Below are 18,491 nucleotides of genomic sequence, written 5' to 3' on the forward strand. Positions count from 1 at the left end.
GGTACAATTGCCAGTCCTGGTGTTCTCTGGCAAATTCCAACAGTGAGCACAAAGCCGATCTATAGATGTTTGGCCTTAAACCATCCACTTGCAGTCAGTTTCTAACCGTTTCTGCAGACACATGCACATTTGTGGCCTGCTGGAGGTCATTTTGCAGGGCTCTGCCAGTGCTCCTCCTATTCCTCTTTACACAAACGTGGGTGTAGCGGTCCTGCTGCTGGGTTGTTGCCCTCCTATGGCTTCCTCCAAATTTCCTGCTGTACTTGCCTGTCTTCTGGTAGCACCTCCAACCTCTGGACAATGCGCTGACAGACATAGCAAAAATCTCTTGCCACATCTCGAATTGAAGTGCCATCCTAGAGCTGCCCTTCCTGAGAAGTCGTGTGTTGTCTCTTCATGCTGCCATGAGTGTGAAACACCACCAACATTCAAAAGTGACCAGGAGAGAGAGGGAGATTTACATTTAATTTCCTGTAATGTGTGGTCCTTCACCAATCAGAGTTGGGACTTACATTTATTTTATTATGAATATCTGCAGACTGTGAAATTAACAGGTGCATTCCATGAAATTAGTCTTTTAAAGATTTAATTTACTTCTCTCTAAAAAGGTTGGAATAATTTACTGAAGATGTTAGGGCTGGGCGATAAATCAGATATTTACCATTACCATCTTTCACTACAATAACAGGCGCAAATTTTCCCATGGCGGTAAATTTGCTGTTTTGCCTGTGTGCGATGGTGGCTAGTATTTTCTTCCCCTTTAAGACAGTGCAGCATGTGGGGAATCATGTGACTCCCCCCGATCCAATCAGAAGGGTAAACAAAGAGAATGGTGGATGAACCCGTTGAAGAAGCCTCTAACACAGCTGTAAACAAAATTACATCAGTTAATCCTGTAGAGCCGAGAGAGAGCAAAGAGTAAGATGAGCGAGCAGAGAAAAGATCAAGAGCGCATTGTCAGAGGTTAGCGCACAGCATACCAGTTTTGAGTGAAGGTGTACACTGATGTCAATGCACGCCAGTGTTGTTTTCATCAACGACGATGATGAAACTATTTAGTTGACGCTCCTTTTTTAGTAAGGTTCTCTCTGTGTTTTTTTATATCAAAACCATGTGAACTTAAATCTAATTTGACCCCTGAGCAGTGGTAACAAAGGGGCAAATTCTCAGAAATAAAGTCAAACAGATGCGAAACGTATTCAAATATGAAATGTAAGAAGTGCAGGTATAACCAAGAGGAAGATTAGTGTGAGTGCGAATACAGAGATCAATTAAGCAAGAAGCCCAGTAAAGACAACGACAATTCTCTACTCTATAACCACAGCTCTGCCACATTTACATCATCAGAGGACAGAAAATTCTAACGCTCTGGTGGGCCTGCTAGCCGGCTGTGTGGGTCAAATCTGAAATCTGATTAGTTGAAGAAATGATTCCTCACGAATATTGTTAAGGTACCATCAGCCTGCATTGCTGATTCTGATCGCCCTTTGCAGATTTGATTGACATAGCAACGAACTAATGTGGAAATCTGATGGGAAAAAGTAAATACAGCAACCACATAAATGTAATGGAAGCAGCACAGGCAAGATAAATGCTACTTAATTAAGAGAACAGATTGTTTAGAATAAATTCATACAGGAGATGCAGGAGAGAAGGTCATCATCATGTAGAGCACAATCTGGTTAATGGCAATGATAAAATGGCTTTATGACACAAAATTTACGGTTTGTTTATTTGTCATGACCAAATGTTGAATACAAGGCTGGAAGTGACATTAAATAAATAGCTACAATCTAACTGCTTGAAATCACACAATTCTTTAATTAGTTTTTACAACAGGATTCTTACTCTTGATAAGATGCAGAGGCTTAAAGTGCCTAGTGCTAGCTAAAGATATATATTGCTCATAGATAAATGAAAATAAAGTTTAAAATACCTACCACAGTGCCACATCTTTTTTTCCTGGGTGTCAGGTTTTGTCCCGTCTACTCTTCCTCTTGCACACCAACATTTGCACCTCGAGTCACAAGTCTTCATTTTCTGTGTACCATCATTGCTCAGGACCTTAATTAGAAGCTAAAAATCAACTCTTTTACCAAGCAGCAGTTCTAGGATATTTTCATGGACGTGGCAATGCAGGGATCAGTGTTCCCTGAAGGATGGCCAAAACTAATAAGTCCCAAACGGAGGTGAGTACTAAGTAGTTACATTTACTTGAATAACTATTTAGAAAAAATTACATTTTTGGAGAAGTTCTTCAGCATTGTACTTTTTACTTACTAAAAATAAAAAGTAAAACTACTCTTACTTGAGAAATGAAGCTAAGTTTAAATTCAGCTTCAATTAAGTCTGGAAGACTCTTATCAGCTTCACCTGAACCACCTGTGCTGTCCCTTGTTCAGCTCCAACCAATCAACTCTGTGGCCGCATCTTCTCTGAAGTCAATCATCTTGCAAGATCCCCTTCATTCAGCTTCTGGCCTAGCTTTTCTCTCCCGCACGAAAGCTAACTTTCACCCAGTCTCCTCCCTCATTCACAGTCGCACTAATCCCCTAGCTTATTCCACAACCACTGAACGGGCCCCGGGAGAAAGACTACTAATACTTTTCTAGGTTACTCAGCATGCGTGTGTTGATTCACTGCATCAAAATCTTCTGCAGGGGCCAGAGCGCCAAATAACATAATTCGTTTATGCCTTCATCTGCTTCTGTCTCCTTGAACCCCAACCAGCCTTGGCAGATGGTTGCTCACACTTAGCCTGATTCTACTGGAGGTTTCTTCCTATTAAAAGGGAATTTCATGTCAAATTTTTTAAACATTGGTGCTATTCAAACTAAGTTATGGTTCTATATCTGTATAAATTGAATCGTATTAGCTGAGAAGTTGCTCTTTATCTTTAGATTGCATAGATTTACAGCTGACTGTAGAGACAAACTCTACCACATTAAACATGAAAACTGATTCTTAATCACTTTATAATTCTAGTATGCTGTACTGTATAATTAATTTCAAGATTTTTGTTGTTAGTTTTTGGTTAAAGAGGCATTAGAGCAATTGCTAATGATTCTGCCACTTGTGGCCAAAACACAGAACTGCAACACCCTTCTCCTACTTAGGTTAAAATCTTAAGCAAATGGAAAACAAACAGACAACATTAGAAACACCGCCTGTGGATGAAAACCGTGACAAATAATAGTCATGGTTATTTGCCCTAAATCTGGCCCACTACAGTAATTAGTCATAACGTGTGGCCCAAATCTGCTCCATGTTTGTACTAGGGACCCTGAAAGCCATATAAAGTTGTATCAATTTGGGGAGAAATATAAAAATGAGCAACCTGGGCCGGCTCTTTTTTCACAATGGCCCCAAACGACACAGATTAGGATTTTGAGTCTGGAACAGAAAGGTCAGAGGTGAGCTGAAGGATTTACAAAGCTTCTTCATTTGAGCCAGGTGTGGAAAGGATATGGACTTCTTAGAATACAGTCAAGCACAAGACACCGGACCTTTAAGACTGGAACTAAAGAATGCTAATGTAGACCATAACATCACATTACAAAATTTCTTACATTGATCTCAAAAACTCCAGTTTGTAGTCTTTGTTTACTCAAAAAGGGTCAACAGGATCTGCTTTTGCTAAAGAGTCCACATCAATTCAACTATTTTACATGCAGCCATCTGCCGCTGTTAAGTATGTTGCAATGAACACTAATATCTTGGTAGAACTGCATCTATTTACCAACCTCACCTGTATTTTTAGCAAAAAATGCAAACATTTTGAAGACTAAATTATTTTCATAGCCAAAGCATGCATAATATTCTTATAATCTTTGTTAAGGGAATGTATAAAGTCTTTTTTTTTTATTATTTCTTTATGTGAAGATTTCATTTTCTCATCAAGAAAATGTTTTTTTTTCATCTACACAATTCATGTCATCAAATGCATACTGTATTAGTATAGATGCTTTCATCAAAAATGTTTCATTTTTCACATAAACAAGGGGAGTGGTCATATGGACGTATTACAAAGTTAGGAGTTACATAAGATATTTTTAGATACAGGTATTCCATGGAAATACATCTTCCATTTTACATGATTATGCATTGTAAATCAGAAGTGCTGATAAACAGAAATGTGCATTATGTGTTGGTAAGTATCTGAGTTACAAGATACATGAGTCATATTACTCGATCTGAGCTATTTAAGGCCATTCAATAAAAAACAATTATCAGTTCAGGCATACTTTATTGATCTCAAAGGCAAATTAATTGTAAATCTTTTCAAGGTTAAGGACAAATTTTTTATAAAGCACATTTCCAACTGCTCTAGCAGCAGAAATTGCTTTACAAGGAAAATAGCTCAGTGTACTAGTTGTCTAGAAGTCTTGATCATTGTTGAGGCCTCCACCTTAGTCTTCAGGAGTGCCTGAAGGTGCTTACATACCAATGTCATGTCATGTAAACCAAACATCAGTCTATATTACATACATACAACTTTTTTCCAGATTGTTTTTGCAGTGCAGTCTAAGAACAGTCATATATATTAGGTAAATGCACAATAAGGTAATTTTCATTTTTCACAATAGATTAAATGAGTTGTGTACACCTTTCTGTGCTGTATCCATCAGTAGCTCCAGTCACATAAACTGGCTTAATAAAACTGTACTTCCAAATACTAAAATCTATGCAAAGGGAAAAGTTTTGCCAAAATTTTAAGGCCAGGCTCTTTCCTGTTTTGAAGTTTCCATGAAATTGTAATTTTTTGCATGTTAAGTTATATTGTATGTTCAGACTGGAAGTAGGTGAGGAGAGTAGTGAGAACTGCAGAGAAGATTATCGGGGCTCCTCTAGGACATTTCATCCCAGCGCTGCATGTCCCGAGCCTGTAACATAATCAATGACCCCACACACCCCCACCATGGACTGTTCTCCCTGCTGCCCTCTGGGAAGAGGCTTCACAGCATTAAATACAGGTCCAGCAGTATCCAAAACAGCTTCTTCCCCACCGCCACAAGACAGCTGAATGTTGAAAAAACTCAAAATTATGTTACAGACTCTGCGTCAAACTGACCATATCAATGCGGGGGGGGTTTTGTTTTGTTTTTGCATCATGTATTTTTTTTCTCCCACAATTATTATTTTTGTTCACTGCTGCACTTTAAGAAATGAAAATTTCATGAGAGCTGTACAAAATGAAACACATGAAATGAAATACACTCTGTGTATACCAAATGACAAAAAAGTTTGTCTAAGTCTTTAGGATTTAACTTTCTACACTTAGTATAACACCTAATGATGGTGGGACTTTTACATAGATATCAAGTGTGAAGAAAACAATTTGAAACCTTGGTTTTAAAAAGACGCATCTTTGGTGAAACCATTGAACAAAAATATAATCTAAGCTCCCTGAAAGATTATGAAAACCCATAGAAATGTAATCAAACGCATAGAAAAGCTGAGACTTTTGTCAAAAGTTTTCATTCTTCACATAAAGTAGGGGAATGGTTGGATTTTTGTTTGGATAGTCAAGTAACATAAAATGTGGCCTATTTGTTATTGAAATGTATCATTTTGCCATGTAGACCATGTAAGTTTTACACATTGACTTTAAGACTAGATTGCTTTGTGTTAATACTGAATAAAAGCCAGTAATACACTTAAATCTATGGCTTACATCCTCTCAATGCTGAACAAAGTGATTTCACACCACTTAAAGGTATTAGGCTGTCAGGATGTAAACTTTAAAGGTGTGTTTGAGATTTAACAAAACAAATATTCATCCAAAGGGCCTCGAAGAAACTAAGTGGATGTTGCAGATCGTAATTCTAACACATGGGTTCAATTGAGGGGAAACTCATTTGTATGGAAGGACAGCGAAGAAGGAATTTAGCCTAGAACCTCTGTAAATGCCAATGAGGCAAGATAAGAATACTGAGTGCTGTGCTCTGTCACTGCTGATTAACCAAACTGGACACAATCTGGATCATTCCACTCAAATGTGACAGCACAAGCAACAAGTACAGGGAGGAAGGAAAAAGTCCTATTATCAGTTTCATACAGACACTACTGCTGCTCACAGCAAGTCTAATGGTAACATCTAGAGAGAAAATAGATTTGACAAACTTAATCAAAACTGACTAGATATAAAAAGATAGAAGATAATTAAGTCCTCCTGGTCCTACAGCTCCATTACTGTCCTTCCAGGAAATCGACTGTATAAAAAAAAGCCAGGTAATACAGGGGCTTGCAACAATAAACATGTCAGGGAAGTCTACCGGGATTTTATAGGAATTAGCAACTTAAAAAAAGTTCCTAACACTAGAGGTTGAAAAGAAGGAATTTATAGGTCTTTAAAATGCCTCTCATCCTTTGAGAAGCAGCTAATGGGTCATAGTTATCCTATAAGTTGCTGCAGAGATCGACAGCTCATAAGATAACTTTGACCTCTTAGCCTTTACAGAGAAGCATTAATAAGCTTTCTTACCAAACATTTATGTATTGAAACAAAAATATCGCAGAAATTATATCGATATTGTAATTTACAGGTTAGTTAAACTGGGGTTATAAACAACAACAAATGAATTATCACATAATCATTTTAATACCGGTACATTAGTAAAAATAACATCAAAGTTAATTTAGGAGTTCTGTGGTATCCCCATTTGTACAATTTGAAGAAAAAAACAACATAAAAGCTCCCGCTGAGCTCAACGAATCAAAAGTAAATGAATGGCCAGACCATTCAGTCTAGCATTGGACAAAAATAGTCTGAGGTTAGCCTGGTACAGATGCTAAATGAGGGATGCTATAAATAAAAAGAGATGTTTTTGTGACATGATGTCAAAGAAGAGAAACAAATCCCACCGAGGTCAGTGCAGAAGCAGAAGTTCTAAGGATCAAATCAGGTCAGCAGCACTTTATAGTTCAAAGACACAAAGCATTAATACACAGCATTTTTAAAAGGTTAATTTGCACATTAAGTCACAGTCAGATGGGGTCTTGGGCTTAAATTTCAATGTCCCATTTTCATTTCAGCTTCAAAAGGCACAACAATCCAAAATCTTTTAATATATGTACAAAAACAAAAACACAAAAATCAGGACACTGAGTTATTTTATGTAATGCATGTCTGTAAAGCCGATATAAGGTAGTCACTTTTTTTTTAGGGGAGGGGTTCTTCCTGGGCAACGTTCAAAATGTCAGACAAAAGGATCTGTTTGCGTCGTAGGAACGTATCAGATAAATAATAATAGTTATCCGTAATTAATTTTCAAGCTAAAAAGCTTATATTTATCAGTTATATAGATGTCATATCAGTTAAAAACAAAACACCTGAGAGGTTATATTGCTCATAATAGGAAAACCATTGGGTGTACCAATCCATGTCAGCTACACTATGGAAAAATCTACCTAAGCAGTTTCTTCAAAGTGGTGGTACATTTACTTTGTACTATGATAGTACCAGCTTCTTAAATGCCTTGGCAGCATTAAGAAGAAAACTTTAACAAAAAGCCTGAGAAAATCGGCTACCCAAGAAGCAGCATCAAAAGTGAAGAACTCAGTAACAGTCCTTGTCATACAGGGTAAAACAGGTTACAAGACACATGGTTACATAGATGAGAGCAATTTCATGATTAATCCTCTTGCCTATATTCCTAACAACTGAACAAGAAGAAGCTCAGTTATTAGTCACAGGAGCAGGGCATCATCATGTAATGTATATTCTGCTTAATGGCACTGATAAAACAGCTTTGTTTATTCACTCTACCTATTGTTTAATATAAGGCATTACATGGCCCTAAATAAATAACTAGACCCTGGATGCTTATTTTATAAGCTTAGGATCACAGTTGTTATTTCAATTCATTTTGAGTTTTATTGCTACAGGATCCTTGCTCTTGGCAAGGTGCATTGGCTTAAAGTGGCCAGTGCTGGCTCAAGATGTGTGAAAGATATTACTAAAAGATGACAAATATATCTCATTTCAAAAAGAAAAATACAAACCAAGACAAAGTGTTGAATACATGGTGCAAAGGCACAATGCTTTCTTATCTTATCTTTCTGAGTTGAATTCATACAGTATGTACTGCTATATTAAAGAAGATGAATCCTTGAGCATTTCACACAATGTCATCTGCCAAACATTTAGTGCCAAACCATCCAAACCCCTTGAACTTTTCCACATTTTGTCTCATCAGAACTATAATACATTTTACTGAGATTTATGTGATATATCAAAAAGCCATTGTAAAAGGAAAAGATAAAGTTGTAGCCTTTTAAGATATTTTACGAATCTAAGAACTTCTGTCGTCGCATGGGAAAATCCAGAGCAACTAAGGGTTTTAAGTAGCCAGTTAAAGAAAAGACTTAAGATTTGTGTAATTAGATCTGGTTGTGAAGTTTGTAAGAAAACATTGAATGAAAAGCATTGTGAATACCAAGGAACACAGGGGATAGTTCAGGGATAAAGTTGTGGAGCTTATCAACAATATCTCAAGCTCTGAACACCTCACAGAGAGCTGTCCAATGTGCCATATAAAAATGGGAAATGTATTCCATAGAAAGTTTTTCCAAAACATGGGTATCCACCTAAACCCACAGGCAGTTGAGGGGAGCATTGATCAGATAAGCAGTCAAGAAGCTTGTTGTATACTGAGGAGCTGCACAGATCGAAGTTTGAAAACTTGTGTGCTCAGTTCATCTGATGCTTATGCAACTTTGGCGAAAAGAAGGTAATTGTTCAAAGAAAGTAACATGGCATAATCTATGAAGTCTTCAATTTAAACATCGTTATCCTGGTCAGAGGAGGCTAACAAAACATTTTGGCACACGTAACATGATATCCCCTATGTAAAAATATTGCAAGGGCAGTATTTTTGTGTGGGGGAGGTTTTTTTTGTTTTTTCCAGTAAAGGAAGCGAAAGTGGTCAAAGCTGATGGAACAAAATTCAGTAACAATCAGGATGAAAAGCTGTTAGAAGCTACAAAAGACTTGGGATCCAACAGCACGTCAACCACAAACCTTCAGCCAGTCTTATAACAAAATGGTTTAAGTATACTTATCCTTAAATGGCCCAAAGTCAAGACCTAAATCTACCAAAGAATCTGTGGCAGGGAGTTCTAGTCTTAATCTAAGATTCAGCAAGCTTAAAAAGGTTAATAGGGAAACATTTCAGTCTCTAGATGTGCAAAGCAGGTACAGACATAGAAAATTATCCAATCTTTTAAGTTTATCCATCACAGAAAACATGTCATTTAAATACTCCGAAGTTTGTTTTTAAAGTGACAAAATGTAGAAAGTTTCAAGGTATATGAATCTGCTCAAAAGGCACAAAAAAGGGATTGAGGAGAATCAGAAAAAAAAAAATCTATTTTGTTTTTTGCTAAACCCAAACAAAGTAAGCAATTTCATCCAAATCTACAGGATAGTCTGTGAGGTGCAGTGGCTCCTTGATGTCGAATCTTTCCCCTTTGTAGCTTCTCCAGTGCCCAGCAGGTAGATATATGTCTCTTTCTTGCTTTCCAGGCTCTAAAACAGGTGCTACCATTAGGTCATCACCAATCAGGAACTGGGAATCTATTTTATAGGCTGTCTCATCACCGGTAGCAATCCACCATAGTGGACGTATGATCGGGTCCCCGGTGTCTAAAACCTCACTTGCAAGCTCAAGGACCCGTGGTGCCACGATACTTTTGTGAATGGCTGTGTATTTTCGAGCAATTTCCACCACCTCGTTGTCGTATTCCCATGGTGGGATAGAAAACTGCATGGAAGGCATGAAGGCACAAAGCTCCAGCCAGCGGATGTAAAGCTCTCTATCAGGTAATGCCCGATCTCCGCTTGTGTGGTTAAGATAGGCATTTCCCCCGATCATGTCTGGTAGGATGAACTGATACCCAAGGATGCTAATGGTGAGCACTGTGGGGATCAGAGACTTGAGGCCCAGCTCATAGCCCCACACAGAATCTCTATCAATTGGCCTGAAGAAACAGGATATGTTCTGGGACTGGTAACCACTGCGCAGCTCAGCTCGGTCTTTGTATTTTTCAACTATCTCTGTGTAACGCCTTGTGAAAAAACTGGGGTCACGAATGTGATTTTTTGTGCTAAATTTCCAGGGTAAATAATTTGTCTCCCCTGCATCAAATTTAAAAGAGGACACCCCATACTTTGAGCGTAAGGAATCCAGCTGAGAGGTAAACCAGTCACGCGCCTCTTGGTTGGTAAAATCCAAAATGCCGCCGATCCCATTCCACCAGCGCACCAATGCAGGCAGCTGACCTGTTGGCTCTCGAACAAACAACCCTCTCTCCACTAAAGGGTGGAAGTTCTCAGAGTCATAGTTGACAAAAGGATGAATCCAGAGAGAAACCAGAAACCCATCCGACTTTAACTTTTTGAACATTTCAGATGCATTAGGGAACTTAACTGGGTCGAACTCAAAATCTCCATAGCGTTTTGTGTAACGGTCATCTAGTTCCAGGTGACTACAGTTAAAGTTATACTTACGAATATTGGCAGCATATGTAAGGACTTTTTCTTGATCAATGTTGCGCTTATATAAAGCCCAAGTCGACCAAATTGGATGCTCAAACATAACTTTAGCAGGCACTTTGTAAGGTTTGGTAAAGTACCTCCGAACCATGTACTTATGAATGGATGTGACATCTGAACCTACACAGACTCTATAGCTCAGTTCTGCACATGGAGCCTCCCCAGGATTTGGCTTGAAAGGGGTATCGTGGTACCTTGCTTGGAAGTACATAGTTTTCTCTGTGTCATTCCAGCCTAGGTGAAAAGGGACAGAGTTGTTGATCTTGATTGCAGTGGCATTGGATGAAAGCCAGTAGCTCTCCAGAATTCCACCAAATTCACTGCGGTTTGAGTAAATATCACTTGTGACAAAAGGTTTGGGAGTCTGTTGGCCTGAAATTAAAATAGGCCAGTGCTGAATTGCTGACACTGCACCTCCGTACCAGTGCGCAAACTTGTAAGTCATGGCATGCTCAACAGGAATGTCAGGGACCAGTTCTTCCCAGCGCACACGGTAGCACTGCACAGTGTCCTTGGGCCGCACAGTCTTTATAAAAAACTTCAGCTTTCTGTCAGTGGTCCTCTCACAGCGAAGAATTTCCTCCTCTTTTGAACAGGAGTCCAAGTCAAGGGTCCCTGATCTGTCAAGATTGAAAGATTATATTCAGTTGATTGTTAATGTTACAAACATCAAAATATCTCAACAAATAAGGAGTTCTTATATAATCCAACCAAAATCATTCTCTCCTGACTAATGAAGCCCAACTATAGTAAATGGAGGAAAACTAATTTTTATATGTCAGGCAACTATAAAGTAAAATGTATAGCAAAGAAAAAAATGTAACCATTTAACTTGAGAAGTGCACCTTAAATTTTTTTCAAGTCAACATACAGCTATTGGCATATATTTTCCAACTGTGTGGGCTGTCCTTCTCAAAAAGTTGCCTCTTTAACATAAGAGGGTCAGATCCATCAGTGAATGAGTCATGAGACCAAGAGCACCGCTTACAGCAATCTGAGCTCCTCTTGTATGATCTGGTGAATTGTAAAGTGCCTTGAGTCCACATGTGTTGTGAATTGGCACAATATGAATAAACTGACTTGAATTAAAATGAGAGCTAACCCCAAAAAGTTGTTGCTACAGACACTTTTTTGACACAATTTCTATTTTAGGATTTAATCTAGAGGTATAAAATGTAGCTTTGTCTTTTCAAGTGAGTCCATGACTTCTTAATCTAATGGACCAAAGCCTTCACTTTCAGATTATAAAACATGGAGGCAGACCATTTAATTTAACTTACATAGTGCAGTCTTGCCAGTGGCATTCTGGGGCACTAAACCTGGAAGTTACTAGTCCTTCTAGTAGCTAGTACAGTACTGCTTTAAGTATTTACTAGAGATGCTCTGATACCTGATTTGAGTATTAAGCTGGATCAGATATCAGATAAATGATGTGAATACATTATTTAAATCCACTTAACCCCTTTTTATATTAATATAATACAAAGCAATACAGCTACACTAATCTACAGTGAGTTTTTTTGGGTGAGATTCATGTCTAGTCAAGGCTTTTATATTGCAGTTTCAGCGGTTCAGCATTTTTGTAAGTTCGGCTCACTGTCCTTGTAAGCAAATGTCAGCAGAGAAACTGACAAGAAGTCAATCTCCTCCTGGATTGTATTAAGCCGGGCTTACACTGTGCGATTTTTTGCCCTTTTCAGGTCGACTTTCCAGTCGTGCAAGAATTTTCCGAACGGACCGACTTTCAGCCTGATCATGCGTTGTGCATCGTGTAGTGTACAGGGGGTAACGAGAGACGATTAGCGTCTCACAACCACCTCCTGATCAGGAATCCTGAGGTCGGGAGAAAATCAAACCTGTTTGATTTTCAGCGTAACATCGTGGGCAAATCGCTCAGTGGGCATACAAGGACTCTTCTTCTTTCTCTCAGATGAAAACACAGAAGCATGGCGGGGGTGCGGGTGAAATGGAGTTCTCTCTGTAAAATTGACAGACCATAGTGGCCACGTTTGCTTAGCCATGTCTTTGTCCAAATACGTTGCCGCCTTTTCTTTTTAGGGCTTTCAGCACAAAATTGCACAAATTGCCAAGCCAGTGCGTTTCACTCTAGCAAGCTTCATATTCCCCTTCTACTCGTTTGGCTTCCGGATAGATGAGTCCGATTAGCTCCATCTCAGTGGCGTAGCGCCAGCCTGCAGTTTCGTCTTGCAGTGTGAGCTGTAGCTGTGTGCAACGATTGTAAAAAATCACACAGTGTATGTCCGGCTTTAACCACGGGTCTTCGATTCCAGTCCTTGAGGTCCAGTGTCCTGCACCTTCAATGTCTCTGCTTCCACGCTCCTGAACCAAATGGTTGATTTAGCTCCTCAGTTTGCAATCTGGTTTGAGACACTGGAACCAGAGGACTGAAACATAGCATAACAATTGTGTATTTACAAGTTACAAAAAAATGTCATAAGTAATACTCGGACTTACTCCGGAGCAGAATTTTGACTTTTGTTTGCTGTGAGGGCATTAAAATGAATAAGAATGATTGCCTAAAAATACATATGTCTGGAGGAGAATAATCACTAAACTTTTGAGATGGTCAAGAAAAGATCATTAAAAGGTAACATTGAAATAGTTGAAAAATTAAAAAAAAAAAAAAATTTCTACTCAAAATTTATGGTAAATATATATTTTATTACCAGAAATAAATATTGAATACGATGTTGCTTGTATGGTGTTTATATGCTGTGTAAAAAGACTAACCTGAAATCCATTCTGAAAACAATGGAGCCTCCCTGGTTGCGGATAATGTAGCCATCTTTATTAAGATCCAGCAGCTGAGTCTTCAGCAGCTCAGCTTTGCGTAGAGAGGCGATGTAATAACACCAGGCAGTCACCGCTGCAATGACCAGTAACAGACCGATGACTCCAGCTCCAACCAAGGATCGGGAGTCCTTGGTGTGTTTCTGCTTGGGGATAACATCTGTAATTGTGCCCCCTGCCCCGCCTGGCACCACTTGGTACATGGCTAGTGTTTTTCAGATGCCAAATCCCAGAGGTGTTTATGTGCAGCTCATCAAAAAGGTCAAGCAGGGAGCCTCCGGTTGGACTCTGGGCCTTTCGTCTCGTCTGTTTGCAGTGTGTCAGGGAAACGAGATAACAGAGTTGTTTTAAAACCTAATCAGAGAGATCCAGAAAAAAAAAATATTAACCACACACAACATGCTCTATATCTTTGTGTTAATGCTGATTCATAGCCTGTAAAACACCTGCTCAGACTTAGATGCTCCACATTGCTGAACAAAGTGATTTCACACCACTTAAAAGGTATTAAGCTGTCAGGATGTAAACTTTAAAGATGTGTTTGAGATTTAACAAAACAAATCTTGGTCCAATTGGTCCTAAAGAGACTAAATGGATCTTTCAGAATGTAATTCTAACACATGGTTTCAACTGAGAGAAATCTCATTTGTATGGAAGAAGAGAGAAGGGGGAATTTAGCCTAGAACCTCTGTAAATGCCAATGAGGCAAGGTAAGAATACTGAGTGCTGTGCTCTGTCACTGCTGATTAACCGAACTGGACACAATCTGGATCATTCCTCTCAAATGTGACAGCACAGGCAACAAGTACAGGGAGGAAGGAAAAAGTCCTATTATCAGTTTTTTATACAGACACTACTGCTGCTCACAGCAAGTCTAATGGTAACATCTAGTGAGAAAATAGATTTGACAAACTTAATTAATCAGAACAGACTGGATATAAAGAGGTGGAAGAAATGTTATTGCACTGGAAAAACAATCTAGAAATAAGTAAACATTTCTTAAATTAAGTGTATTTACCCTTAGTTTGAGTAGATAAATGAGAAAGTTTGCCAATGGAATGAGTACTTTTACTCTTAAAATAAGATAGTTAGATAACATGCACTTGAAATAAGAAAATGCAATTGTTTATTCTTATTTTAAGTGTAAATTGTCTTTTTTCATTGGCAAAATGTATCTTTTACCTCCTCAATCCAAGTACAAATGCACTTATTTTAAGAGCTGTCCTTTCAGCACATCAGAAGTATGAAAAAAAGGCCAGCTCATGTAAATTACCAGCACAAAGTATATTGCCTAACCCCTCTGGTTCACTGAATGTGAAAGTGGTACTGCACCTTCTCATTCCTCTAAAATATAAGGCAGATATAGTGATTTTTTTTCTTCTGGAGGAGAGCGGATCATCCAAGCAGAGAGCAGCTGCACTACTTCCACTTTCAGTAGAAACAAAGTGGAGGAAAAAATCTGTGGCTTCATAAAAAAGCCTGGAACGATGAGGATTATTGAGAGGAGCAGCCAGGAGGTGCTGCACAGATTCACAAAAGCTCTGGCAGAAGAATATTTTTTGTTCACTCTGCACACCCAGCCTTTATAGAGAGGCAGTGGGAGAAAAGCTCTTGTTAAATGAAAGCCCTGGTTAGTGGTTTTCATTAAGCCACAGGAATATGAATACGTGGAACAAAAGATGCCCTAGCCAAACGAGAGCAAAACTTTCCTTATTTGTAAAGAAAAGAAAACACACAGTACATCTCCTCATATAGCATCTACACATGGGACCTTGGTAGTGGCAGTATAATGCTGATGGGGATGTTTCTCTTCATCAGGGAGAGTGAAGCTGATAAGAGTTGAAGGGAAAATGGACGGAGCTGAATAAAATAAAAACCTGGGGGGAAATCTGCTAGAAGCTGCAAAAGTCTTGGAACTGAAGCAGAGATTCACCAAAGCGTTAAACAAACAGCGGAGGGTGAAATAAAACAGTTTAGACCAAAGCACACTGAAGGTGACTGTACTAAATCAAACACACAGCATTCATTTCTTAGTGGCGGACTTGTTCTTCTGGTTGAATTTGCATGTTTTCTAAGCCAAAACAAGTTTTTGGGCTACTATAAAAACTCAACGCTAATTCTGACATTTTTAATTGAAAAAGCTCTTGGAAACCAAGTCCAGTGGATTGTTTTTTAACTTTGGAAAGACTATGACCTGGATGACTAAGAATCTTCACCAGCACAAACATACAGTTTAGATTTTAACCTCTAAAACAATCTTAAAGTCATGTGTCATTTTCCTTCCACTTAACAATTACGCACCACCTATATAAAATCCTAATGTTGTGGTGTTCTGACAAAATGTAGAAAACATTACTTATTAACTATATTAACAAGGGGGAGTGGCGGCCTAGTGTTTAGGGCAAAGAGCGTGGAATCCTGAGGTTCTGAGTTTGAACCCCACTCCCACAGATTGCCACTCTGGGTCTCTGAGCAAGACCCTTAACCCCTGATTGCTCCCCGGGCGCCGCACGATGGCAGCCCATGGCTCCCAAAGGGAAAATGTTAAATACAAAGTGTTAAGTTGTGTTGTTTTTTATTAGCCATATCTTGCTAAACTCAGTCTGACCATTTTTGTTCAATTTAAAGATTACTAAAAGTAATGCCCTTAGATATCCACACATTCTCCAGGAAACTGAAAGAGAGAAAAATATTGTCAAATCTAAATTAAACTAAAATGTCAAGACATACGTAAGCACTAAATGGGGATCTCGGGGAGTTGCAATGCTGATCTAAACTCTATAAGGGAAACATTAATCAACTGATTTTTATAATGTAGCTCTATTGTAAATATTATACCTGAGAACCATTTATCCCTTGGTAGTTTACAATAACTTTATTTATACATACAATAATGGTGAGTAAGTTTAAGTCTTATGCTCTGATGGTTTCACAGAAAGTGTTTGTTTACAGTGAGATTATATTTGGGATTTCAGCTGATTCTTTATCAGGCATGGGGGTGGGGGGGCTAAAGAAGTGCTGATGCAGTCATTGCAGCTGTTCTGGTCACACTACTTCTTCAAGTGTTTGTGCCAGAGGGGGGGTTCTCAGTGTTCCCAGCGTGTCCCTGCATGCTAATTATGGATACAGTCAAAAAGGCTGAACATGAACATGCAGAGACGAATATTACAGACTGAGAAAGATTATCTACAAAGAAAATTAATTAAAAAGCGCCTTGATTTTTATTTTTTCTCAAGAGTTTAACTTTATAGCTGCGTTTACTGAATGACAAAAAGGAAAATAAGCCAAAATAAGCATAAAAAACAAGTAACATTTTAATTAATCGACAGCTTAAAAAAAAACTCTTAATAAAGCTGCCGATGTGTGCAAACAACCCGACACCATGGGCGTTGCGAGAAAGTTAAGTGAAGGAAAACAACACGAAATCTGTGCAAAATACTATTATTTCTCATGCAAATTCAGATTCCCTTAAAGAGCGTTATAGAAACGTATTTTTTTCCTACCGATCAGAAGTGATCCCTTCAGTAGTTTTGAAGTCTGTGTTTTGCTACAATCCTCAGAAGAAGAAAAAAAAAACTGAGAGAAGAACCCAAATGCGCTGATTTGTCTCCGCCTTCATCTGCGCGCACACTGACAAGGGAAATGTAGTCCAGCAAGAGAACAAATGGACTACAGATGATCTACTCTGCGCAATTTACAGGAAGGGCTTGATTCCAGCAATTCACAGAGACTGCAATTCCTTATGGGGCCCGACCCCTCAGGGGCCCCATCACTGACATCTGGTTGGCCCCCTATGCAATTCAGGACTAGGACCTCTCTTTGCAAATGTAATGATGCTAAAAATGCCTCTCAAATCCTCCTGATATTGACTGGAAACTGACTGGACCTTATTTATACTCAACACATGTCAGATTTCAACATGATGGTGAGCCGTTTAAACATGACACCAATACCAAAGCAGACAGTGGCACATTTAATTACTATGTTAATAATTGTGTATAGTTCATTAGTTCATTGGTAAAAATAAAATAAAAATACACTCATATAATATGTTTCAAACCGCAATAAAGATCTTAAAAGAACAATGTATTTGAGTATTTTGGTTTTTACACTACGACTTGGAATTATGGGTAATCCAGAGCCAGTGGCGGTTCTAGAGTGAATGTACCAGGGGGCCAGGAGGGGGCCAGCGTGTTTTCATAGGGGCACAAAAAAGTATATCTATTCATAATTTATTAATTTTACATATTTTGACTTAATTTAAGTTAAAATTACCGCTTTCTATAAAATCAAAATTAGAACTCAAGAAAAACTGATAAATTCAGCTGTAAAATTTTTTTTTATTTATTTATTTTTTTTTAAAACATTTAGCAGATGAAAACTGGGATCCTATCTCAATAGCACTGAAGCTATTACCTTATTGTTTTTAAATACTCAGTAAAACAGAATTTGGAATCGACCTGAACCTGTACGCTGGAAAAGTAGCACTGCACCAGGATCTTCCCTGTCTAATGGTACATTTACTCTGAGATGATTATTTGCACTTCTTTCAGCATGGTGTGTTCAAAGACACTAAGATGAATTAACTTTTTTCTTTTTTTCTTTTTTTACCTAATCTGATCAGACTACCTGCTTGAATCATTAACACTTAAAGAAATTATATGCTTATATAATTATATACTATTATATTACCAGTGAAATCAGTTATAGGGAAGACACCTTTATCTGCTAACTCTAGGTCCTTGTATAGCTCTGTTATTTCATAGAAACAATCCTTCTATTTCTTTACCTGCTTATTCTTAAGGATTTGATGCTAAATCTTCAGATGAAAGCTGCTGGAACCTGCTAAAAATATATATTACTGCTCTATCAGAAATCATTAGTAACTGGTTCCAGATGGTTTATGATGGGATTATGTTCTTCCCACTCTCAGATTTTTGTAGCCTGGGTGCCATTCCGAACTTAGTCCCGCCCACAACGTTTGAGGTCGGGAAGTTCGGTCTGGCATTGCTCAATAGTAGCGCTCGCACAATATCTGGCGGGCCAATCAAATTGTTAGGGCGGGCTTTATACGATGATGGACAGATGATCAACAGTAACGTAATCAACCACGTCACCAAAGCGC

The 18,491-nt window shown here is 38.5% G+C and overlaps 1 protein-coding gene across 2 annotated transcripts; it reads right to left on the reverse strand.

The window, feature by feature from the left end:
• Positions 1-7,223: 7,223 nt before the first annotated feature.
• On the reverse strand, positions 7,224-16,987 carry kiaa1161 (KIAA1161 ortholog). 2 transcript variants are annotated; one of them, XM_015379875.1, is made up of 3 exons: positions 16,870-16,987; positions 13,307-13,720; positions 7,224-11,175 (listed from the first exon to the last, which is right to left on the reverse strand). In XM_015379875.1, exons 2-3 carry the CDS (start codon positions 13,567-13,569, stop codon positions 9,384-9,386), a joined length of 2,055 nt encoding a protein of 684 aa, XP_015235361.1. In that variant the 5' UTR covers positions 13,570-13,720; positions 16,870-16,987; the 3' UTR covers positions 7,224-9,383. The 2 variants fall into 2 exon arrangements, with proteins under 2 accessions (XP_015235361.1, XP_015235362.1); XM_015379876.1 differs by having other exon boundaries at positions 13,307-13,672; positions 16,870-16,974.
• Between the last annotated feature and the right edge of the window lie 1,504 nt (positions 16,988-18,491).

Source organism: Cyprinodon variegatus, unplaced genomic scaffold, assembly GCF_000732505.1.
Source record: "Cyprinodon variegatus isolate N-32 unplaced genomic scaffold, C_variegatus-1.0 Scaffold202, whole genome shotgun sequence".
NCBI lineage: Eukaryota > Metazoa > Chordata > Actinopteri > Cyprinodontiformes > Cyprinodontidae > Cyprinodon > Cyprinodon variegatus.

Excerpts from the sequence above, each read along its gene's own strand:
- kiaa1161 (XM_015379875.1), bottom strand. The coding sequence starts at position 13,569 with ATGTACCAAGTGGTGCCAGGCGGGGCAGGGGGCACAATTACAGATGTT. Across the intron at positions 11,176-13,306 it reads GTTTTCAGAATGGATTTCAG|ATCAGGGACCCTTGACTTGG; the intron begins GTTAGTCTTTTT and ends CAATCTTGACAG.